The following is a 24,746-nucleotide window of genomic DNA, read 5'->3' as shown; positions in this document are numbered from 1 at the left end:
TTAGGAAGCCGTCCAGGGTATCTGTATCAAACCCCGAGCCCCGCTCACGCCGGAACTGGAGTCGAGGCCGACGCCAGTGAGATGCCCCGCAACCGCGATTCTTGGTCGCCGGTGATCCTCGGACTCCTCTAATCCCCCTGTCGCCTTCACAGGACCCCCACACGACGATCCACGGTGACTCGGAGCCCGGAGAGTTCCGGCAACATCCCTCCCCGCGAGCACCCGATCCTCTCCACCGCAGGACCTCGCCGCCGGCCTTTTTCCGCCGCAGTTCCGGCCAATCTCCGCCTCGGTGAGCTTCGCCTTCTCTCCCCGGTTCTTTTGCACCCGATGTTGTAGTCTCTAGATGCCCCGAGTGCTTGGAACACCGCTCACCGGCGTTACCCGCCGCCCTGAGCCGCCCTCGTCGTGGGGATCACCTACCCGAGCCCCAGCTCGCCTTCTGTAGTGCCTAGATGAGTTCCCCATGTCGTGCTCGACCTCTAGGGCTTGACGTCGTCTAGATCCGAGCCCGGAGCACGAAGTTCGGTCATCTCCGGTGAAACGCCGCCGCGGAAGTAGTCGCCGGCGAGCAATCGCCGCCCCGGGCCTCCCCTCGTCTCTCTGAACCGTCCGATGCCGATCCAGTGGCCCAGATCCATCCCGTGCGCGAGTCAAACGGCAGCGTACCGGTCAGCGTCGGTGTTTTTGCTAAAGAGACCCCGGCCTTCTTGGAAATAAACCCGCAGTCCACCCGTGAGTCAAAAGTATTTGCAAACAAGTCCTTTTCTTCCCGTTTGACCCCCTGGCTTCTCTGGAAATTGAACCCGCGGTCCACATCTTGGGTTTTTCTCACGCTAGCCCCTGAGTCTAGGGTTTATTTATGTTTAAGTCCTCGGTTCTTACAAGTAAGTCCCTGGATCTTGTTTCGAGCGCAGTTTTCGCGTTTTAGCTCCGTTTTAGGTGTTCTTTATATCCACGCGATCGTTGTAACGCGTAGAATAGCTTTAGACTAGTTTTGTGTGCTGTTTCTATGTAATGTTGTACTATTTTTCTTATATTTTGCTATTGTTTGCATATGTGTGCATGTGTGGCCCATGTGTTGCTGTTACGATCGTGAGTAGACGCAGAGCCTTTGGACGAGTACCAGGAGCAGCCCTCTTCCGAGCAGTTCGAGCAGCAGCCGGGAGAGTACGAGGAAGGCAAGTATAACATGAACCTCCTATCACTTTTAAATACAATTTCATACTGCATTTTAATTCTGTATACCTATAAGGATTTCCTAGCCACCTTTATATCCTTATATATATCCTATGGGTTGCATTTTTGGTTAGTTGTGCTAGGTTGCTGCGCTATAACAAATCTCGGTCCTTTTTAATTAATTTGATTAATGGTCTTATGCAACTTAATTCTGGAGCCGACCCTCTGTGCTGTGTGCTTGAGTGGTTTGTGCGTCCTTAAAAGATGTTTTTATTAGAAACATGGTTTAGGGGGCCAGCACGGTGCTTAGTGCTTGGTTGGCCACTCTCCATAAGGACCGGTTCATAGAGCGACAACCTGGGACAACCGCGCAACCACAAGACTGGAATGGGACGGTCTTGACTTATTAATTAGGTCATTTTGGTTCGGGAGTAACTTACCTGCATGGGCAAGAGGGGTGGTAAGCTTCAATGGTCCCTGCTCCTCCGGCTTGGTCTGTGCTGTGTGTCTTGTACCCCCGGAGGTGGGCCCCATCGTCGCTGATCCAGAATCCTTAGCGGTTACACCTTACCAACGTGATTCTTTGTAACGGTCCCGTAGTGTGCTTGCTAGCCATCTCACCTAAGGAAGTGTGATGAACAACTAGCGTAGCTCACGACTTGTGGGTAAAGTTGTGCAACCTCTCGAGAGTGTAAAACTGATATATCAGCTGTGCTCACAGTCATGAGCGGCCCAGATCCTCCATCTGATTAGTGGGGTTATCAACCTTTGATTAGGGAGATCCCCCGGGTGGTTTTGGTTTGGATGGTTCTCAGTAGTTCTTAATTAATATTGATTAATTCTTATGCAATTTGGGTTATGGTAATTCATCCACTTTTAGTAAATAGCTTCAATAAAACTTGCCAAGATTAAAAGCTAATGCAGTTGAGTCAGCTAACCTTAGAGCCTCATAGTTTGTGTTATACTGGTTGAGTACTAGTTTGTACTCACACTTGTCTCTCTACTCTTCTGTTCTATTTCGGCTATCCTCGACTGCTGCTCAGTGCCTGGCAACGTGGAGGATTACGTCAGTGGCTTCGACGACTTCTAGGCGTTTGTCTCCCAGTCGACGTCCCTGTGGCGCCCAGCTCTTCATGTATCTCTTTTACGCTTCCGCAACTCTTGAACCGATTCTTGATTCGGTTGTAATAAAATAATTCATTTATGATTCGTTTACGATTTATATTAATATTATTCCTGACATGTGTTGTGATATCTTGATAATCTGTTGTATATATGCGTGACTTGATCCTGGCGCATATATGATTGCTCGATTTATGTTCTTATAAATCGGGTGTGACAATCGGGAAGTAGACGGCCTTGGTCATGTTGGAGCCGCCTGCGACTTCTATGGCTGTAGAGTAGCACCGGAGCCACTGCTGAGGAGCTTGCTTGCCGTCGTATTTAGTGATGCCAATCGGTTTGAAGCCTTCCGGATACTAGCACACGCTGAATTGGCGCGTGAACGCTAGGAAGTGATCACTATCATCCGGCACATGATAGCCCTCAGCTGCAGCTCTTTCTTCTCGTCGAGCTTCAATGATGTTGCGAGCGTTGCGCCCTTCATTTATCTTGTCGCGAAGATCATCCGTCGGCAGGGTCTCGAGTGGTCAACAATTGTAGCTGCCGGTAGAACGTTGAGGTTGTGGGGGTGGTGGTGCTGGGTTGCCCCTCGGGGGTAGCCGCGGAGTTTTGCCTGCAGAACGACTACCCTGCTAAGCATCATTGTTGCCTTCGTTACCTCCAGGGGGCCGTCAGGAGTGTCCTCCGGGAGTCCGGCTAGCCTGTGGGTGACTGTGACTTTCGCCCAACTATTCTTCATTGGCTGGCACCGATGGAGCAGGGTTCTGATGATCAAGCTAGAGCCACGCCTTCCGAGCCAGTCGCAGAGCTTGTTGTGCAGCTGGGTTTTGGCTGGCGGCTAGTATGGCTGTGACACCTGTGATGTTGGTGATTAGGGTTTGGAAACCCCGTTCAGTAGCAGCCGGGAACTCGGTGTCAAGGTGACGCCGCACACGGCGTTGGCGTTCCGCGGCGTTTCTTCAGCGTGAGGTGCACTTCTGGTTCCTTAATCTGCGGGCTGCACGTTCAGCGTCGTTTTCATCGCCAGCATCAGCGGTAACCTTATCCTCGGAGATTTGCTCGAGTAGCTTGTTGGGGTCTTCGTTGCCTTGCCTTTGACTTCTGCCATGTAGACGTGGCGGTGCGAAGAGTGCTCGTCGGAGCTGCAGTCGACCAGCACGATTCCTGTTTCGGCAATGGTGGTGAGGAGCATACTTTCTGTGACATTTCAGGTACTTAGGAGCTAGGCACACTAATTTCTAGTATGAAGTTGTGCTTGTTAGTGTGAAGTTTGTGTTTGTTTTGATGAATGCCTTTAAAAACTTAAATACACGTTAAAGGGTATTTCTGTAATATTGGAAAAAATTGGGTTCTTTTTGTAAATTGTGTGTAAATGAGAGATAATTTCAAAAATGTATGAAGGGTTGATTTGCAAACATAAGTTTTTACTCTTTAACCACTATAAGAAGTGTAAATACTCCAAGGCTTCATTGAAGAGGTAAAATTTATTTTGGATTTATTTGAAATTGAATGATTTGTTGGCTTTTAAAAATAATTTCAAAACCCTAACTCTTTTGAAGTTGGACCCTAAAGCAAAGTAGTAGATATTTTTAAGCTCTACACTTTTGATTTCGGGCATATTTTCATTAGAGCTATAGTTTGGAAGAAAATTTTACTTTACAGTGAACTCCTTGAACTTTTGCAAAATTTACAAACAGGTACTTGTCTTCTTCCTCCTGCTTCCCCCTCTCTATTTCTCTGCAGCGCTGCTCGCCGCCCATCGCCGGCATTTCCCCCGGCCGCCAGCTGCCCCCTCGCCACTCTTCCTACGCCACCTGGCCCCCAGCTCGCCCGCCCGCCCAACCCCGCTGGCTCCTCCTCGCACGGACACGTCGCGCCGCTGCCCGCCCGAGCCGCCACGCGTGTCGTCGACCGCCAGCAGCTGCTTGCCGCCCGCCCATGCGCCTCTTTTTGGCTTTGGAACACGCCCAGTGAACTTCTCCCTTCTTCTATTCCCTCGCGCGCACCCGCATTCCTGTTCTTTTTCCTTCTCCGCTCAACTACTTCACCGGAGCTCCTCTGTCCACCGCTGTCAGCCACCTCCGCCGCTCCTCCTCTCCAATTTCGTGCTCCACTAGCACCGCCGCATCTCACTGCCCCTTCCTGACCCGCTCTTTTTCCTCCTCCCGCGCGCACACAACCCAGAACGCCGCGCCGGCGATTTCACTCCTGTTTCTAGTCGAACCGAAGTTCCACCCCTTCTCCTCCCTCGCTAAGAGCACCATCAGCACCACATCTCCATGTCGAAGCTCCCTGACCAATTCCCCTTTGCCTTCCTGCACTCCGGTCACCGGAACACCGCCGCCGCCCTCGGAACCTCGCCGCACCGGCTCTGTCCTTAGTCAAACTGCCACCTCCGAGCTTCCCTTCTACGATTCCAACCACCCCCAAGTCCGTCGTGAGCTCCTGAACATTTTTCCCCACCTTTCCCTCGCCGTTGGTGAGCCTCCTCGCCGGATTTTGATCGCCGCCGCTCGGCTTCTTCTGTTCAAGTCGATTAGGGACCCAATTGCAAGCCTTTGTTTCTTTCTAGGGTCTTTTCTATAAAATACCAGGAATCGATCGGCTACACCTCTATTGGCTACTTTTGCCGAAGAAAAAATTGGGCCGATGCGCGCACAAGTAGTTACCTAGGTTAACACCTCAAGCAAGTATCGGCTAGGCACAGCCGATATAGAACACATCAATCGGCTAAACACAGCCGATGCAGAATGCACAAATCGGACTTTTCCATTGCACACACGATCGGCTAGTTACGCTGATGCTCACACAGATCGGCTAAGGCGAGCCGATGCACACCCCACTCGGCTAGACAAGCTATCTGAAAAACATGTTGTGAAGTAGATCCGATCGGCACTGTAGTAACCTTCACCAAATAGCCATTTTGAACAAAGTTTCTACACCAGAAACTCTACTTAAGTTTTTCTAAAATCTTTTTGTTGTTTGTACAAATTAGTTAAGTCTTGAAGTAATGTATTGAATGTATTTTTGTTGGATTGCAACTTTATCGTCAAAACCAAATATTAAAATAATAACCATTTGCTTCAAAATCATTGCATATCATGTAGATTTGACGACACTCGCCGACGGTACCTACGAGCTAATCCCGGAACCCGATGAGGGTATTTCTGAAGCTCAAGTGAACATCACCGAGGATATTTCCGAAGCCCCGAACCAAGGTTCGGAAGATACTGACATCACTGACCCCAGCCTCACCAGTGAAGGCAAGCCCCGGTGCATAACTTAGTATTTTAAATTATGCACTTATATTGTTATATATCTATAATGTGCATTAAGTTCTAAGAGTTACTATGAAGCCCTAGTTGCATGAAACCTAGGAACCTATGTAATGTTTCCGAGTTCTTATCGAGTAAATGCTCTGCTAATAGGACCGGCAGAAGTCGAGTGATTTCCTGTCACTCGCGCGATATAGGAGTTGATTGTTTACTTTTCTGCAATCACTATAAGGATCACGGATGGGGTTATGTGCAGTATCATGGCTTGGAATGGTAACCCGTCTGTGTTGATCAATTTGATAAGGCCCAAGTGTGTGGTAGTGGTGGCCAAGCATTTGAAACTACTAGCCACATATCGTAAATATGGTACGCGGTAAGCCTAGTACCGGATTGGCCCGGCAAGTGGACATATCCCCCACCACTTGAATTTTGGTTTATGTTCACATGCACCGACATGTGGGAGTACGTTCTGCATAGCAGATGGGAGTACGGTCATACAGTCACGCTGTAGACGTACGTCCTGCATATTGGATGTGCGTATAGTTCTGCAGTCGCTTATGGTGGCATTGATCCACGACCCGGAATATGAGGGGAATGGTTGTCCGGAAAGGAAAGTTTCCGAGCGTGTGAGTTAGGATCCCTTGCAAGGTTATGAAATTCGATTCAGGAATCGTCCGTTTCTTGCGGTAATTGAGACTGCTTGATACTTCTGCCACATAGAGTAACGAGAGCAACAGTTGATGGAATAATATTGATATATGCTTTAATACCTACCTTGCTTATCTAGTATAGATGCTCACTTAGAATGGTTAATTGAACTAGAATCTGAAAGCTAAAATATGGAAATAAGGACATACTCTTTGTTGTTTTTCAGCAAAAGAAACCTAGAGCCTTTCAACCTCTCATGGTCTAGTTATGGGCTAAGTATACCCAATTGATGGGTAAGCCCTGCTGAGTATTAGTATACTCAGTCTTGCTAGTAATATGGTTTTCAGGTATGTCATTCGAGGACTCAGTTGCTAGTTCCCCTTGGCCCTGCACTTTACCGCCTGGCTGGTCCGTGGAATGGGATCCGTCCCCGGCCGGCAATGACCCTTCAGAATGACGCCATGCTTTGGGCTAAGTATGGTGCCTGCTTTTGCAACGTGTAGTCATGTTGTTGTTTCCTTTCCGCTGCCATATCTAAATAATGTCCATTAAAACTTGAAGTTTTCGAGCAATGCCTGTATAAATTTGTTTTAGTTAGGTTTGCAGTACTCTATCCGAACCCAGTTTGTAATAACTACTTGTGCCTATGTTGTAAAAATATGACGATGATTGTATCTTTGGACTCGCCTTCATGCGAGGTACGCTTGATCGATCCGGAATCCGGTGGCTTCATCGGTAAGTTACCCGACAGGCCGTTGGGTTGTTCCGTTTGAAGTGCGTTGAGGTCATGTCGCCTGTATAGCGATGGTCTGCGCACTTGAGCCGGAATAATTCAAGCAGTTCTGCCACACTTTCTTCGTAAGGCAGCGTGTCAAGGTGTGCCACAAAGCGGGCATCTTCTCAAAGTAGTTCAGCGGGTTTTTTGCCCTTCCAGTACACGAAGCAGCATTGTGGCATCGATGTGATCATCAGGCCCTGGAGACCGCCCATAAAAGGATCCGCACCGCCATCAATATCCAAGTCGTAGTCGTCGAAGATAGGAGCCTCCCGACATGCAGTGGCTTCTTCTTCTCCGATCTTGAGTAGGCGATCCAAGTCCTCATCCAATGCGGAGAGGGACTCAAACCGCATCGCCTCCTGATGAATAGTGGCTATGTTGCATAATTTGAAAGGGAATCGGATACGCTGTTCCTCGGATCGTATTGAATATGACCCGAGGAATCTTGATGCAGCACGAGTAGAAATCATGTCGAAAATGGATTGTTCCTCGAGTTCCCTGGCAAGGTCAGGGAGTAGAATCTCATCGAGGTTGTCTACGAACTCATCAAGATCGCTGCGTTGGGTTGCTGCAGGTACTTCTGGCTCCCAGGGGTTGACCAGGTGGCTGTTGAAGCCACCGGAGCCATTGGCGATGCAGACCCAGGAGCCAAAAGTGAAAGTGGTGCCCTTTTTGAGCACGGCGCTGGTGAAGTTGAATGATGCCGTTGAGTTCGTCGATGGATATTCGATGAGCATCCCTACCTAGTGCGCCAGCTGTTGGTGTTTTACCGCCAAGCCCACCGAGGGATACCCCCGAGATGGTAGGTTGTAGGTAGTGTGTCACTGAGATCAGGAACTCGAAAGTGCAAGCAATATAAGGTTTAGACAGGTTCGGGCCACGACGTGTGTAATACTTGACGTCCTGTATGGTGGTTTGTATTGCCTTGGATTGGTTATTATTTGGAACGGGTCCTTGCCCGCCCTTATATACTCTAGAGGGACAGGGTTACATGAAATCCTAGACCGATACTATCTTAAGAGTCCTACCCGAGTACTACTCGGGCGATCTCCTTCTGTACCGACTAGTCCTACTCGCATGCTAGTACATTACAACAAATATAAGGTATGAGATATGTCCCATCACTTATTCTAGAATATTCTATGCCATATGCGCAGTCCCATGGCCCCGGATCTGACAGAACTCAAGGCCAAACCTCACCTTCGATCGACCCAGGGAGGTAATGATTTCAATGATGGCAATAATTTCAGTAATCAGCCCTCCACCAAAGATATTGTGCTAGGCCAAGTTAGAATCAGTAGCTCACCTTGTTGCTTCTCTACTTTAAAATGAAACGGGGAGAATTCCGATGCAACCTGAAATTCTCCTTGTGAAAAGACAAAAGCGGTAACCACGAGGAGAGTTAAGTCCACTCAAGACCCGCCATATGCGAATGATGCAGCAAGGAAGAAGAAGGTAGTACAGCTAGAAGAAAGTGAAGATTAGGAGGAAGCTGGGGACAATCCTCATGAAAAATTCCCTTAGAATAACTCCAAAAAATTAAAAGACTGGAAGAAAGACCGCTCCACACGAGTTCTATGACACGATGCTACTACCTTTTCCAAGAAGAAACAGGAAACCCACCGTAGATGAACAGTTTGGGAGAGGTAATTAAAAAGCCTACGTAAACATTCCATTACTAGAGGCTCTGCAGGTTCCGACGTATGCGAAGTACCTCAAAGACATCCTCAACAACAAATATCCAATGCCTACAACTGAGGTAATAAAGCTAACAGAGGAATGTAGCGCTGTGATCCTAAATACTCTCCTAGAAAATAAGAAAGACCCCGGATGTCCCACCATCTCATGCTTGATCGGGACACAACATTTTGACCATGCCCTCTACGACCTTGGAGCTAGCGTTAGCATCATGCCTAAGGTATTGTTTGATAAGCTCAACCATACTTTGTTGTCCCCTACGGCTATGTGTTTATAGCTAGCGGGCCAATCGGTTCGCTACCCAGCGGGAATTGCGGAAGATATTCCGGTGAAAATTCGGAACTTCCTTGATCCCGTTGATTTCATTGTGCTCGATATGGAGGTTGACACAACAAGACCTCTCATCCTCAGGAGACCATTCTTGAGCACCGCCAATGCAAACATAGACGTGGGAGCAGAAGAAATTAATTTGAGCATCAATGGAAAGAAGGAGAAGTTTGCCTTCAAGCCAAGGGTTGAAAAATGCTCCATAGTCAGAATATTTTATGGCAGGGGCGATATGCATAAGATCGAAGTCACTCCTCCCAAACAAAAGATGGACAACGTGATCATTTCAATGAAAGAGCACTAGGAGAGTGAACAACGTTGTTAGGCAAACAAAAATCCTAAGAAGAAATCAAAGGGTACGCCTAAGACGACCGAGAAAGTAGAAGCACAGCAGAAGCCAAAGGAGGACACCACACCAAAGAAGACAACCAAAGTCTGGCGCTAGAAAGAAATTGCCTCGTCCGTGTCATCATCTCAGGGACCGGACGACACTAAATCACAATGAACGAAGAAAGAAGAAGTACGGCTCAAGGACTTAAAAATGTGAGCACTCACCATGAGGTAAACCGGTATGTATCACTCATATTTAATTCTCCAAATTAAATTTCTGCATCAGCATATTCAAATTTCAAATTTATGCCATCATTTGCATTGAGAGGAAAGAAAAAAAGTGGAGCTGAGTGGTTCGGACGAACCATTAGTGTTCGGCCGACCCCACCACAATACATGTGTGTGCAAAATTTTCTGCAGAACACTAGGACGTGCAAGGAGCAAAGCTAATCAAGTCACCATGCAAAAGGGGACAGCAACTATTCGACCGACCCCATGTTCGGCCAAAGCAATTCTGCACCGCTGATGTCACTTCTCACCTAATTGAGCACCATTACCTGCAAACCTACATGCTGGACTGAAGACGTGGCTGATTGGAGACCATGGGAATTCAGCTGAAGCAATTAAATATGGCCGAACCAGCACCCCTCCCTCAGGCTATAAATACAGGTGCCCATCGCATGCACTACTTGCACCACAGTTCAAGTTTTCAAGCATCCAGCTCCTGAGCATTTCCTTCCTTCCTCTCTCAAGCCAAATTAGGCTCTGCATTAGTAGTTCTAAAGCAAGAAAAACCCAAAAAAATATTTTCAGCTTTAGCAGCTTTCAAATAAAATTTTGCTGAACAAAGAACGGTTTGTGGAGGTTTCAAGCCACACAAGGACGACTAACTCGGATGACTAATCACTAACCTTGCTTTAACCTTGTGCTAGTCCTTAGGGTATTTCCTAATATTTTGCAAGAATCATGTTGTGGGCGTCAAATTGGCGAGTGTAGCAAAGAAGGCCATGCACATCCGCTTTAGAAGCAGGTCCTACGCTGGCTCGCAGACACCATCCCACATCTCGGATAGCATGTCCGTGGATTCTATTTGTTAGCCAAGCAAAGGAGCTTCATTAGGAGAATCCAAGTTCTCACCGAGGAAGGGCAAATTGTCCTAAGATCAGACTTGGAGAGGCAAGCTTTTGCCATGATGAAGAACTTAGCTTTTGAACATACGTGTGTTTTTAATGAGGAACTCCTCGTCAAGACCGGTATGCACAGAGAGTTCGAGTCTGTCTTCGCATTGTTGGCTGGTCAGACTTTTGGAAAATTTCAAAGCCAGCTTCAAAACTCATCACCCTTGAATTCCTCAGTACACTTGTCATTACCGACACAGGCATCAATTTCCGCATGTTTTAATGAGGAATTTTACTACACTTGGCGCATGCTCAGTAACACCTTGGGGTTTAATAAGAAATGCTCTTTAGATGCTCATGGATGCCTTCCCAATTTCAGCCAGAATAATTTCTAGGGAACGATTTCTGAGCAAGAAAGTAGTAGAGCCCCAGGAACCAATGACATCCTCAACCCCACACTAAGGTTTTTGCACCGTTGACTAGCCATGCTCAGCCCATGGGTGCAAAGTTATGGCCAGCCAATGGTGCAAAAACCTTAATGTGGGATTGTGGATGTCATTGGTTCCTGGAGGCTCTACTACTTTCTTGCCTAGAAATCCTTTCCTAGAAATTTTCCGATCAAAATTGGGAAGGCATTCATGAGCATATAATGAGCATTGCTTATTAAACCCCAAGGTGTTACCGAGCATGCACCAAGTGCAGAAAAATTCTTCATAAAACATGTCGAAATTGATGCCTGTGTCGGTAACGACAAGTGTTATGAGGAATTCAAGGGTGAGGAGTTTGGAACCTAGCTCTGAAATTTCCCAAAAGTCTGACCAGACAACGATGCGGAAGACAGACCCAAACTCACTGTGCATACTGGTCTTGACGAGGAGTTCCTCATAAAAAACGCACGTATGTTCAGATGCTAAGTTCTTCATCATGGCAAAAGATTGCCTCTCCAAGTCCGATCTTGGAACAATTTCCCTTCCTCGGTGAGAACTTGAGTTCTCCTTAACGAAGCTCCTTGGCATGGCTAACAAATAGAATCCACGGATATGTTGTCCGAGACGTGGGATGGCGTCTGCGAGCGTGCGTCGGACCTGCTCTTGAAGCGGATGTGCATGTCCTTCTTTGCTACACTCGCCAACTTTGACGCCCACGACATGATTCCTGAAAAAATATTAGGAAATACCCCAAGGAATAACATAAGGTTAACGCAAGGTTTGCGGTTAGTCATCCGAGTTAGTCATTCTTGTTCGGCTTGAAACCTCCACAAATCGTTCTTTGTTCACCAGAATTTTATTTGAAACTGCTAAAGCTGAAAATATTTTTGGATTTTTCTTGGTTTAGAACTACTAATGCAGGGCCTAATTTTGCATGAGAGAGGAAGGAAGGAAATACTCATGAGCTGGACGCTTGAAAGCTTGGGCTGTGGTGTGACCAATGCATGCGACGGGCACCCGTATTTATAGCCTGAGGGAGGGGTGCCCGTTCGGCCGAATTCCCATGGTCTCCAATCGGCCATGTCTTCAGTCTAGCATGTAGGTTTACAGGTTGGTGCTCAATTAGGTGAGAAGTGACAGCAACGGTCCAGAATTGCTTCAGCCAAATATGGGGTCGGCCGAACAGTTGCTGTTCCCTTTTGCACGGTGACTTGATTAGCTTTGCTCCCTGCAAGTTCTAGTGTTCCATCTGTAGAAAATTTCGTACACACATGCATAGTGGTGGGGTCAGCCGAACCACTCGGCTCCAAAATAATTTTCTTTCTTTCTTCTCAATGCAAATGATGGTATAAATTTGAAATTTAAATATGCTAATGCAGAATTTTAAATTGGCGAATTAAATATGAGTGATACATGTGTGTATGGCTTCGTAGAATGATCAATCATATACAACAGTCATGTGATATTGGTTCAGAAACCAACAATTATCTATGCTGATAATTCTGCTTGTATTGCACAAATGAATTCAAGTTATACAAAGAGCGATATTACAAAACACATTACTCCTAAGTTATTCTATCCTCATAAATTATAGAAAAATAGAGAGATAGAAATCTTGCAAACCAATTCATATGAAACTCTTGCAGATTTATTCAAAAAAAATTTACCTACATCATTATTCCAGAAATATATTTTTGGAATAGGTATAAGACGATTTAAAGTATCCTCAGATTATAGGTATTGCACTCTTTTCCTAAATAAGTTTTTCCTATCAAGGTTTTCTCATATCAAGGTTTTCTCATACATAGGTTTTTAACGTGGCAATATGCATTACAAAGCAATCACATATGTCATATACCATTTTCCCTTATATTTTCTCTTTGGGACTTTAAAGGAGTTTTTCACATGATATATCCATACTTCTCTTTATATTTTTCCCACAGGATTTTTGAAGGAGATATTAATAAATTATTTATAAGACCATAAAAATAAATTAATCAAGGAAGAGTGTTGTGAAATATTTCATTAGTGATAAAGTAGATTAATTATTTATGTAATTAATGATGTGGATTAAAAGCAGTTGTTCTATTTTTTTTGCATTCTCACTCTTGTCTTATAACTCTCTTATAACTCTTGTCACTTTTTATTCTCTCACTTTTCACTTCTAACAGGTAGATAACCAGAACTGGTTTCATAATCTTAGGAGCTGCTTTTAGTTAATTGTGAATTAAACAAGGCATAGCATAATTAGTAAAAAAAACCAGCCATTTAGCGGCTGGTGCATGCATACTAGTATTTTTCACCCAAAATGTAACGCATGGAAAGGCAAACAACACTGAAACGACAATTTTAGGAATTCTACTTATTTTCTTATGAGTTTCGCCAGAGAAAAGAATGCATAAGTACTAGCATAAAAGGGAGTAATTACCTTCTATTGTTTTTCTTCTTGATGTCGCAGGAACAGAGAGAGGAAGAGGAAAGGAACAGGCCTGCCTGTTGCGTCTGACTGTGCTGCACCGTTGGGGAGGATCACCAACAGCACCACGTTGGACGAAGGCGATTAGGCGACCAAGGTAGCAGCTTCAGCGCGGAGGCGAGCTTGCGCTGTGCACGAGCACGAGGCGGCCAGCCACTCAGCTGGCGCAGTGCAGGCACAAGCGTCGCACGAGGCCAGCAAGGTTGCTGGGCCAACGTCATGGAGAAAAAGGATTTGCTGCTTCCTGCGCCTGAGGATCAGGAGAAAAAGGCAGAGAAGGTGACTCTGTTGTTGCTAGAACCGAGGGGAGGCAGAGATGAAATGCTGCTTCGTGCTTCGCTTGGTGGATAGAGAAGCAAAGAAAGAAAAAAATCAGACGAGGGAGATGGCGTGGGTGCTTAGCTGCTCCTCGATTGAGGGAACAGAAAGAGGATCTGCTACTTGGTGGTTGGAACAAGGCCCCATGGCTAGCTGGTTCTTGGATTGAAGTTATTTATAGAGGAGGGGAACAGGTCGTGCTTCATCTGCCTGCTGGCCGACAGAAATTGGAGCAGAGCAACGAGCAGCTGATGCTTGCCGATTGGACCTGAGGGGGGGAACTACACGCTTGTGCTGGCCGGATTTGGGGAAGAAAGGAGTACGTAGCTGCTTGCTTGGATTTGCTCGGTGGGGAGAAGTGGAGCAGGGAGGCGTGATGGCTTCACTTTGCAGAGCAGAAGAATGGAGGAGCAGAACAGCGAGCATGTGCCGGTAGAAGAGGGACGGGGGAGTCGATGAAATGGGCTGGGAATGCGTCCGAGTGCTTGCGCACTCTCTTTTAACCGAGCCTGCAGGCGTGCGCACGCGAGCATAGGCAGAGCGGGCGATGCTCACACGCCGGCGCCCGCGCGGTCTGACTGAAATGGGGGCGAATTTGGTTAAACTGATGGCGGAGTCATATTACATATTGCAACCTACCAAGATGTTAGATTAAAAGTTGTAGATGGTAGATTTAACTACAAGATTGGTATTTTTTACTGCTGGTTGATTGGAACTATGGATTAGAAGATAGAAAGAATCAAAGTTCGGGAAAAAAGGGTGAAAACCGGTTGAGAGTTTCGGAGATTTTTATTTGATCCTTGGATCATATTTAAAAAGACTAGAGTTTGAGCATGTGATTCTTAATGCAAATAATATTTAGAACAAATATAGTTTCACAGTAGTTTCAACAAAAAAATAGGTTTACAATAGTTAGTTTCGTTTTTGGGCACGTGTTTAGGGGAAAGCAAAAGTTTTTAGACCAGCCATCCAGGACTTTTGCATATTTGAGTAGGCCTCAAAACAACAGTTTGATCAAGTTTTGATTTTGAATATCTGAAATATATTTTCACACATCCACGTCATACATAAGTTCATAGATTTCCCTACAACTTTCGTATTTAGAAAAAATGATATGCCTAAACGAAAATTTATTTAAACAGCACCTCAAAACTGCAACCTAGACAGATTTCAGGGTTCTCAGCTAATCGGAAGGTTTTAGACTTGGAATTTGATCATGTTAGGTTTTGAAAAGTTGTTCAACCACACAATCTGAGTTGTTTAATATCCCTAGTATATTTCCATCAACTTCACATGTTTTCCTTATTTTGCTATTTTTCTTAGCATTAAAATACAAACTAAACTTGATTTGTTGAACTTGTTTCTTTAAGAGAACTTGTTCCACTTGAAAATGATTATTATTTGACAAGGTTAACATGAATTTTACATAATTATCACGTTTTCATGATTAGACCTTTTTATCAGTATTTAATTTGAAAATTTGCTCAAGCATTCCATAAATTGTCTTAGGGTCATCCAAAAGATTTGTTTAATTAACATTTCTCTTAGGAGCTACATTGAAAAAGCTAATATAATTACTTGTTGTAATTTTACGTTCATAAATGTATGGCTAACAATCATGATTGAGCATGGTAATGACATGATCACATGTTAATGACTGTAACACTAGGGGTGTTACAAAATCCAATTCCCACTACTAGAAAAACACTCGTCTCGGCGAGCCAGATCATTTCTAATAAAAGCATACCATACATGTTCAAGAACAGCCAAGCATGAGTCTTTAATTCTTCATGTTAATTAAGGCAGTTGGATGACCGTAGTGTCAATAACTTAGACGATTGGAAAGAATACGAGTAATAAAAGCATAACAGAATTTTGAAGTGGAAGAAATGGAATGATGGCAGAGTAGGATGAACCATGAACAGCAACCTTTTAGCTGTGAACCCTGATATGTACTCCGTTGCTCATGGTTAGACACAGCTCATACACCCAGTATATATAATTGACTACTCAAAACTGAAGTAGCGTGCTGGAGACCATGCTGGTCCAATTCGCGTGCTGGAGATCTTGTACGTATCCCGCGTGCCGCATGGCCTCTGCATCGGGAACGCATTTGTCGCGCCACCGAGCCGGTCCTGCCAAGACCTCCAGCAAACCTGATCTCGCACGCGTCGCATCCACCGGCTAGAAACGTACACAGCCAATCGTGAATTTTTTTTAATTACACGGTACAGCTCAGACACTCACAATGTACGCACACTCATCTCTACAAATACACAAAAGCAAACCCTACCTCTATGAGCATCTTCGAAGACTGAGCTGACAAATCCTCAAGATTGATGAAGTCACCATAAGTATCTCGCTGTCGACAGAAACCTCGCCTACCACTAGAAGCACAATATCGTTAAATTCTAGAAAATTCACTCCCACGTAAAATCGAATCTAGAATATGATGTGCTAATGAAGTCCTTGTAACCACTAAACTACACACTCTTTCGCAGCCAATCGTCCATTGGACGTTACTGGAGGAGGCTTAGAAGAAGTTCAGGACAAAGAGTTAGAAGGAAGGGAACAGTAGTGAGAGAAGCTCTTCTGCAGTTGACTGCAGAGTGACTCGGTCACTGCATGTGGGGCCTGCGCCCGTCGAGCCTAGGCCCGTGTGTCGATCATTGCAGTCGACTGCAAAGGATCGTTATCCGACGGTAGCCGGGCAGGACGGACGGAAGCACCATACCGTGCCACTACTGCCGTGGCCTATAGTTGGCCAAACGGGCCAAGTCCGCCAGGCCAGCACAGGCTCGGCACTAGAAAGCATGGCCCTAGAACGGCCCGGCACGTGGCCTATCGTGCTAGTGCCGTGCCTAGGCCGCATTCGCGGCACGCGGCATTAGCACGGGCACGGCACGCTTAATGAGCCGGTCCGGGGGTGGCACGACGATGGCCCGTTGGGGGGAGGGCTACAAAACGCGGCGCGTCGGCAGCAACCTCCCCCAACTCTAACCCTAATTCATTTCTCTCCTCTCGCCCAACTCGCCGCGCCGCTCATTTTCTCCTCTCTCGCTCTCCTCTTTGTGACTCGCCCCTCTCTCCTCCGTCCTCTCATCTTCTCGGGCTCCGGCGGCCTTGAGCCGCGGGGGGCCGGCACTAGCACACAGCACGCCCATCTAGACCCCTCGTCTCGATCTCGCACAGATGATGTAGCCTTCTCCTCTCCTTATCATCCACCTCGTCATCGTCGACCTCACCGTCGCTGGACTCCGGCAACTCTGGTGCTCCGGATCTAGCGTAAGATCTCTTCCCTCGAATCCTCTCTCTCCCTCTCCATGTGTGTGTCAGTGTGCGTGTGTGTCTCAGTCTCACTATCTCTCACTCTTTCTACAAATGTAGACTAGATCCATTGAGGAACCAGAGGGCTGGATCCGTGCTTCATCGACATCGCCGGCGGTCCTGGTGCTCCGGCTGCAAAGGTACGAGTACAATCCTAACCCTAGATCGAGGATCATCTCTTCTCTCTAATGTTTCCCTAACCTAGATCCTGTTTGTTTTGCAGCTATTGAGGAACCAGGTCACTGGCGAGTGACAATGGCCGGCTCTGACGACAAGACGGTTGAGGTGGATATGAACGAAGAGTGGCGGTTGTGCGGGTTGGCCAGAGATGACGACGAGGACGACATGCGCGAGGACCGCGAGGCCATGTTCGATCGTATCGTTGATGATCCCATCAGTGTCGACGGCGCTGATGATCCATCTGCACCTCCCTTGGACGGGAACAGCCGCTCACATCCCTCTACCTCTCCTGTTTGGGATGACTACGAAAATCTATTCAAGAACATCAATGGTAAGACGGTCAGGTAGGAGCTAGGTGCCTGCATTGCTCTAAGGAGTACTCTGCTCTCTTTAGTGGTGGCACTGATCACCTTTCCCGGCATATTGCAGTTTGCATTAAGAAGCGTGAAAAGACTCGCATGTCTCAATCTCAAATCTCTTTTAATCCTGATGGTAGTATGCGTAGCTAGGACTATTGTTCTCTGGTTGCTCATACTCAACTGGTTTGATTAATTGCTAGACTTGATGTTCCTATCTCTATGGGTGAATCTGAGGCTTTTGAAGAGTATATTAAAACTGCTCATAACCCTAAATATGCTAGAGTGTCTAGGCAAAGCACCACTAGAGATATACTGAAGTACTTCACTGATTGCAAGGCTAAGCTTGTTGAGACTTTTAGTGCTTCTGTTAATTGTGTGTGTCTAACCTTTGACATTTGGTCTGGTAATACCAAAGAGGACTGTATCAGTGTTGTTTCTCACTACATAAACTGTGACTGGCAACTAGAGAAGAGGGTGCTTGGTCTAGTTCTTATTGATGTGTCCCACAATGGACATTGCCGACCGTGTTGTGCTTGGTGATTATGGTTTGACTAAAAAGGTGTTTGTTGTTACATTAGACAATGCATCATCTACTGTTGTAGCCATGTAAAAACTGAGACCTATCCTGTCTAAATACCTTAGTTTTGAGGTTATGGATGAACTAGAGTATGCATATCTAATGCATCATCTAGTGCAGTTAATTCTATATTCTTGCATCAGCGTTGTGCATGTCATATTATCAATCTGATTGTTAAGGAGGCTCTAACTGCTCTTAAGCCTTTGATAAAAATATTTAGAACTGCAATATCATTCTTAAATTTCTCTAAACAGAGAATTGCTATATATAAAATTTACTGCATTGCAACTGGTGTTATGCCTAGAAAATTTTAGCTGGACATGAATGTTAGGTGGAATTCTACCTTTCTAATGCTTAAGCATCTATTTCCTCATAAGACCCCTTTCACTACTTTCATCCATGCTCAGTATCAGGTGAGCCCTTATTGTTAACCGATGAGCATTGGGCTGTGGCACAAAAAAGTACTTTCATTTCTTGAGCTGTTTTATGATTCAACAGTTGCATTGTCTGTTGTGTATTATCCTACATCTCCACTTATGATTCATTATCTTGTTAAGATTGCTCTACACTAAAAAATTATACTAATGATGTGCACATCAGATATGTGGTTCAACTTATGATAAACAAATATAATAAGTACTGGAGGGACATACCTTTGCTTTATTATTTTGCATTCATCTTGGATCCTAGAGCTAAAATGAAAGGTTTTACTAGGGTGCTTTGAAGGTTAGGTAGTCTCATCAGTACAGATTATGCTGCTTATTTGGTTGGCACTGGAGCTAGACTTACTGATGTGTACAATAAGTATGATAAGAAATATGATGTTGTTAGGTTGAGGAGGACTGACCCTTCTATCCTATCCGGTAAGTCAACATCTGCTTAGGATAAAATTTATGATGATGATAGTGGTGCTAGTTTGGGTGGTGGTATCTTACCTAATAGTCTTAATATGTCTAGAGATACATCTGCAACTTCTTTACTGTATGCGGTAAGGTCATCAGCTTCTAATGCTTCTGAACTTGTGTCCTACTTGGACTGTGACACTGTCAACCATCTAATTGATGACTTTAACATCTTGAACTGGTGGCATCAGCACAAACTTACATATCACATATCCAGTACTCTCAATCAGGCTAAAGATATCTTAACTGTTCATGTGTCTACCATATCTTCAAAATCCACTTTTAGTATGACTGGTAGGATCATCGAGGAGGGGCGAAGGAAGCTGAAACCTAAAATGGTGGAGATCCGACCTGCATCAAGGACTGGGAAGCTGCAGAAGCAAGACTGCAACAGAATGTGGAGAACAAGAAACTTGAAGAAGCATTTAAAGGACTTTATCTTGATTCATGAATATTTATGTAATGAGACTGTAATATTTTATGATTGCTAGTCTGCAGGTGCTGGACCTGGACCTATGCTGTTGATGTAAAAGTAAAATAATGAACTCTTTAATGGAGCTTGGCTGTACTCTTTTCCTGTCTAGGGTTTCTCATAGGGGTGAGTTTTACCTGGGCAGATTTTTAATGAGGCAGCCATTGCACTAAGCTCCTAATGAATTGGTATTTTGTGATTTTTTGTGTTTGTGATCTCTTGTGTAGCTGTTCTGTGAATAATTATGTTGTGCATAAAATTCTGATCAATTTTAGTACCGACTTGTGTGAGGCACTTTGTAGGCACTTTGTGCTAGTGCCGGCACGAGTACTATCCTGCCCTGTGGCACAGTCCGGCACGGCCATTGGCATATAGTGTCGTGCTAGTGCTGAGACATCGGCACGACGGTACTAATGGACACGCGGCCGTGCCACTTAGTGCTCGTGCCGGTACGATGCCGTGCGGCCCGTTTGGCCAACTATACCGTGGCCTATGGAGGTCCCGGGTCGTTGATGAGCATGTTCCGGCCGTGGCACCACTCACAACCAACCTCCCGGCGGAAACGTACTCTTCGATCGGCCGGTCAGGACTCAGGACAGGGGTCTATCGTGCGCACATGGATACATGCGCTGTGCAATTCTGCCGCCCGTGTCCTGATCCATGTCATAATAATAACCGGATACTAGTATGTATGCCCCGCTGCTGCTGCTCTTAAATAAGCCAGCACGCGCTACGTAATTAAATGTCTGGTTGCAGGAACAGAGGCCATGAGATGCATCCGGAGCTCTGGCTGGCTGGCTCCCATGTGGCTCGTGCGTTGCGACTCGATCCCAGCAGCGACTTGCACAACCGAGCCTGCGCCGGAACGGCGGCCGCCGCGCAGCGCGGAACGAGACGAGGGCAGAAACAAACGAACGGAGCTGGGAGCCCCATCGGCCTGCTCGACCGGCCAGCTGCCAGCCTGCGCTTTGTATGTCGTCTGGTGGTGTCAGTTCCTCCTCCTCCGATCAGATCCCCCTGTACTGTACCCCGGGCCAGCATGCCCAAAGTCTCTAGTCCTGTACGACGAATCATCGCTTGCCACGGACAACAATTCCTACAAATCTCATCCCGCACATGGCATGCCTTACCCGACAGAAACACACTCGACGCCGGACAAGCAACGGGCGACGACCCGAGCAAAGGGCAAGATGAGCCTACTAGTAGCTTGGCGTGTGGTGGGGGGGTAATAAAGCTGTGTGCACCCGTGATTACTTGCTTGCACAGGCTTGCCAGGTTTTAGGAACTAAAGTTTCTCTTCTTTTTCAACTCAGCAAACTGGAACAAAATATTGAAGACGGGCAATTGCTTCGTGCATTCGGTAGCTAGGCCTCAGCTATCCATGGACAGCACACATGACATGACCAAACTCGGGCACGCATCGCACGATCAGAATGGCTGATCTGCATGGGGCGCCAGACACTGTTCGTCGTCCAAGGATCGTATCCTACCATCATCGCTGGCGGAACGTGAACGCCTTAATGCCCTGGACAGTTCACAGCTCGTCCCGGCGAAGCAAAGACGAGACAATCCTGGAGTACACCCTTCGGTTCATCCTTCTCATAAACAACTGCACTGAATTCCCATGATTCCAGCTGGTCCAACTTTTTTTTCCCGAGCTTCCTCACTCACTGCGTGCCCGTGTCGGCGCTGATCGAGAGTGCCAGCGTCCTATATACACCGCCTCATGGATCTGTTCACTCTTCGTCCAGCCCGAGCCACCGGGAGCAGAGGATGCCTCTTGCCGCCATGGCATCGGCATCCTCGTCCTCCTCCCGGTGCCATCCCACCCTGGCGGTCGCTCTCCTGTGCGCCATTGCCGCCGTCTCTTCCGCGGCCGCCGGCGGCGCGGGCGGGCGCGGGCCCATCACCACCGCCGGGAGGAACTACACCAGGGTGTGCGACCCGGCGCGGTTCGCGGCGCTGGGCCTCGACGCGTCGCGCTTCCGGTACTGCGACGCGTCGCTGCCGTACGCCGACCGGGTGCGCGACCTGGTCGGGCGGATGACACTGGAGGAGAAGGTGCGCAACCTCGGGGACCAGGCGGAGGGCGCGCCCCGCGTCGGCCTGCCGCCCTACAGGTGGTGGGGGGAGGCCCTGCACGGCGTCTCCGACGTCGGCCCCGGGGGCACCTGGTTCGGCGACGTCGTGCCCGGCGCCACCAGCTTCCCGCTCGTCATCAACGCCGCCGCGGCGTTCAACGAGTCGCTGTGGCGCGCCGTCGGCGGCGCGGTGTCCACGGAGATCAGGGCCATGTACAACCTCGGCCACGCCGAGCTCACCTACTGGAGCCCCAACATCAACGTGGTGCGCGACCCGCGGTGGGGCCGCGCCAGCGAGACCCCCGGCGAGGACCCCTTCGTCGTCGGCCGCTACGCCGTCAACTTCGTGCGCGGAATGCAGGACGTCGGCAGCGGCCGCACCGCCGCCGCCGGGGACCCGTTCGCGCGGCCCATCAAGGTGTCCAGCTGCTGCAAGCACTTCGCAGCCTACGACGTGGACGCGTGGTTCAAGGCCGACCGCCTCACCTTCGACGCGCAGGTCCAGGAGCGCGACATGGTCGAGACCTTCGAGCGCCCCTTCGAGATGTGCATCCGGGACGGCGACGCCAGCTGCGTCATGTGCTCCTACAACCGCGTCAACGGCATCCCGGCCTGCGCCGACGCGCGCCTCCTGACGGAGACCGTCCGGGACCAGTGGCAGCTGCACGGGTACATCGTCTCCGACTGCGACTCGGTGCGCGTCATGGTCCGCGACGCCAAGTGGCTCAACTATACGGGCGTCGAGGCCACCGCCGCCGCCATGAAGGCCGGGCTCGACCTCGACTGCGGCATGTTCTGGGAAGGCGCCCGGGACTTCTTCACCACCTACGGTGTCGACGCCGTGCGGCAGGGGAAGATCATGGAGGCCGACGTCGACAACGCGCTCACCAACGTCTACCTCACCCTCATGCGCCTCGGCTTCTTCGACGGCATGCCGGAGTTCGAGTCCCTCGGCGCCACCGACGTCTGCAGCAAGGAGCACAAGGAGCTGGCTGCCGACGCCGCGAGGCAGGGGATGGTCCTCCTCAAGAACGATGCCCACCGCCTCCCATTGGACCCCAACAAGATTAAATCCGTGTCGTTGGTTGGCCTGTTGGAACACATCAATGCCACGGACGTCATGCTCGGAGACTACCGAGGTAAATTTCGGCAGAAACTGACAGTGGTGTTCCTTTTTTTACTGTTCCCTGTATCTGACAAATAGGCCAAATTTACTGTCGTCTAAGATTCTTCTTGGTTTTCAAATGGAGCGCAGGTAAGCCTTGCAGAGTTGTGACGCCGTACAACGCTATAAGGAAGATGGTGAACGCCACGTACGTGCACGCCTGCGACAACGGGGCGTGTGACACGGCGGAAGGGATGGGCAGAGCAGCCAGGACGGCGAAGATCGCCGACGCGACCATCGTCATCGCCGGCCTGAACATGAGCGTGGAGAGGGAGAGCAACGACAGGGAGGACCTCCTCCTGCCGTGGAACCAGACCGGCTGGATCAATGCGGTCGCCGAGGCCTCCCCGTACCCGATCGTCCTGGTGATCATGTCGGCCGGCGGCGTGGACGTCTCCTTCGCACAGAACAACCTGAAGATCGGCGCCATCGTGTGGGCTGGGTACCCCGGCGAGGAAGGCGGCACGGCCATCGCCGACGTCCTCTTCGGCAAACACAATCCAGGTGCGTAATTGCTTTACAAATGCAGATCGTAATTCACTACGTCTGCATCACCGATGTTTTGAAACACTTTGTTCTTGGATCACCACGAACAGGGGGGAGGCTACCACTGACCTGGTTCAAGAACGAGTACGTGAACCAGATCCCGATGACGTCCATGGCGCTGCGTCCCGACGCGGCGCGTGGCTACCCCGGCCGGACCTACAAGTTCTACGACGGCCCGGCCGTGCTCTACCCGTTCGGCCACGGCCTCAGCTACACCAACTTCAGCTACGCGTCGGCCACCACCGGCGCCACGGTCACCATCCCGATCGGCGCGTGGGAGCACTGCAAGCCGCTCACCTACAAGTCTGGCGCGGCGCCGTCCCCGGCGCCGGCCTGCCCGGCGCTCAACGTCGCCAGCCACAGGTGCGACGAGGCCGTGAGCTTCGCCGTCACGGTGCGCAACACCGGCGGCGTGGGCGGCGGCCACGTGGTGCCGGTGTACACCGCGCCGCGGGCCGAGGTGGGCGACGCGCCGCGGAAGCAGCTGGTGGCGTTCCGGAGGGTGTTCGTGCCCGCCGGGGCCGCCGTCGAGGTGCCCTTCACGCTCAACGTGTGCAGGGACCTCGCGATCGTCGAGGAGACGGCGTACACCGTCGTCCCGTCGGGCGCCAGCGCGGTCATCGTCGGGGACGACGCGCTGGAGCTGTCGTTCGCGGTCACGATCAACTTGGCAGCGTAGACTGTTCGTCTACTACATGATGATGAGTATTGGGGGTTATTTTTACCGAGGGTAATAACGATTAAACCATTAAATGTAGCGAGCCAAAGTGAATTAAGCAAGTGTAATTACTTTACACAGTGCTATATATGCAAAAAGCAGAAGCAGGTCGATCCATTGATCGATCGAATTACTGACATTATTTGGAAGCAAATTGTTGAGTGACTTTTACTGTTTCGCGGCAGCATGAGATGTAAATATGTAATATTCCACACTCGAGCGTGGTTAATTTCACTTCTATCCTCGTAAGGTAAAGTTGTCAGGTTTGCCATATATAGATGGCTTTGTGCAGTGTGATCATGTGAACTTTTACACTGCTCACGCACGTGAAAATCGATCAGGGATAGTTTGGCCTCAACCGCAAATGCTGCCAAAGCTTAGGATTCCATCTCAATTCTCCACTGCTAGTCGGGCCTATATTAGTACTACCCGCTCTACCCTGTCACCTCTTGGTTTAGGAATTATTTTATTTCTACAGTATGCATATTTGATCAAACAATATGATGTAAAATGCCATATAACTAGAAATTCCAGTATGAACAGTACAATGCAACACGGTGTAATGATACATATTTGATAAAAGTATGGCATACCTGCACGATTTTAATGATGATAAACTTTCATTGCATGTTTTTCGACGATGTCAAACCTGATGCATTGCACGTTTTTCGATGATGTTAAACTTGATGCATATTGCACATTTTCTACGATGGCACACTTTG

General features: G+C 48.2%; 1 protein-coding gene across 1 annotated transcript; it reads left to right on the top strand.

Moving 5' to 3' along the window:
• Positions 1–21,276: 21,276 nt before the first annotated feature.
• LOC112894667 (beta-xylosidase/alpha-L-arabinofuranosidase 1-like) lies at positions 21,277–24,163 on the top strand. The gene is made up of 3 exons (XM_025962442.1): positions 21,277–22,734; positions 22,851–23,264; positions 23,357–24,163. The coding sequence occupies exons 1-3, from the start codon at positions 21,288–21,290 to the stop codon at positions 23,983–23,985; spliced, it is 2,490 nt and encodes an 829-aa protein (XP_025818227.1). The 5' UTR covers positions 21,277–21,287; the 3' UTR covers positions 23,986–24,163.
• The last annotated feature ends 583 nt before the right edge of the window (positions 24,164–24,746 follow it).

The sequence above is a fragment of the Panicum hallii genome, chromosome 5, assembly GCF_002211085.1.
Source record: "Panicum hallii strain FIL2 chromosome 5, PHallii_v3.1, whole genome shotgun sequence".
NCBI lineage: Eukaryota > Viridiplantae > Streptophyta > Magnoliopsida > Poales > Poaceae > Panicum > Panicum hallii.
Note: the sequence above shows the minus strand (reverse complement) of the source record. Positions and strands in the feature narration are given on the sequence as shown.

Coding starts and splice junctions, on each gene's coding strand:
- LOC112894667 (XM_025962442.1), top strand. CDS start 21,288: ATGCCTCTTGCCGCCATGGCATCGGCATCCTCGTCCTCCTCCCGGTGC. Junction 22,735..22,850: donor CATGCTCGGAGACTACCGAG/GTAAATTTCGGC, acceptor AATGGAGCGCAG/GTAAGCCTTGCAGAGTTGTG. Junction 23,265..23,356: donor CTTCGGCAAACACAATCCAG/GTGCGTAATTGC, acceptor CACCACGAACAG/GGGGGAGGCTACCACTGACC.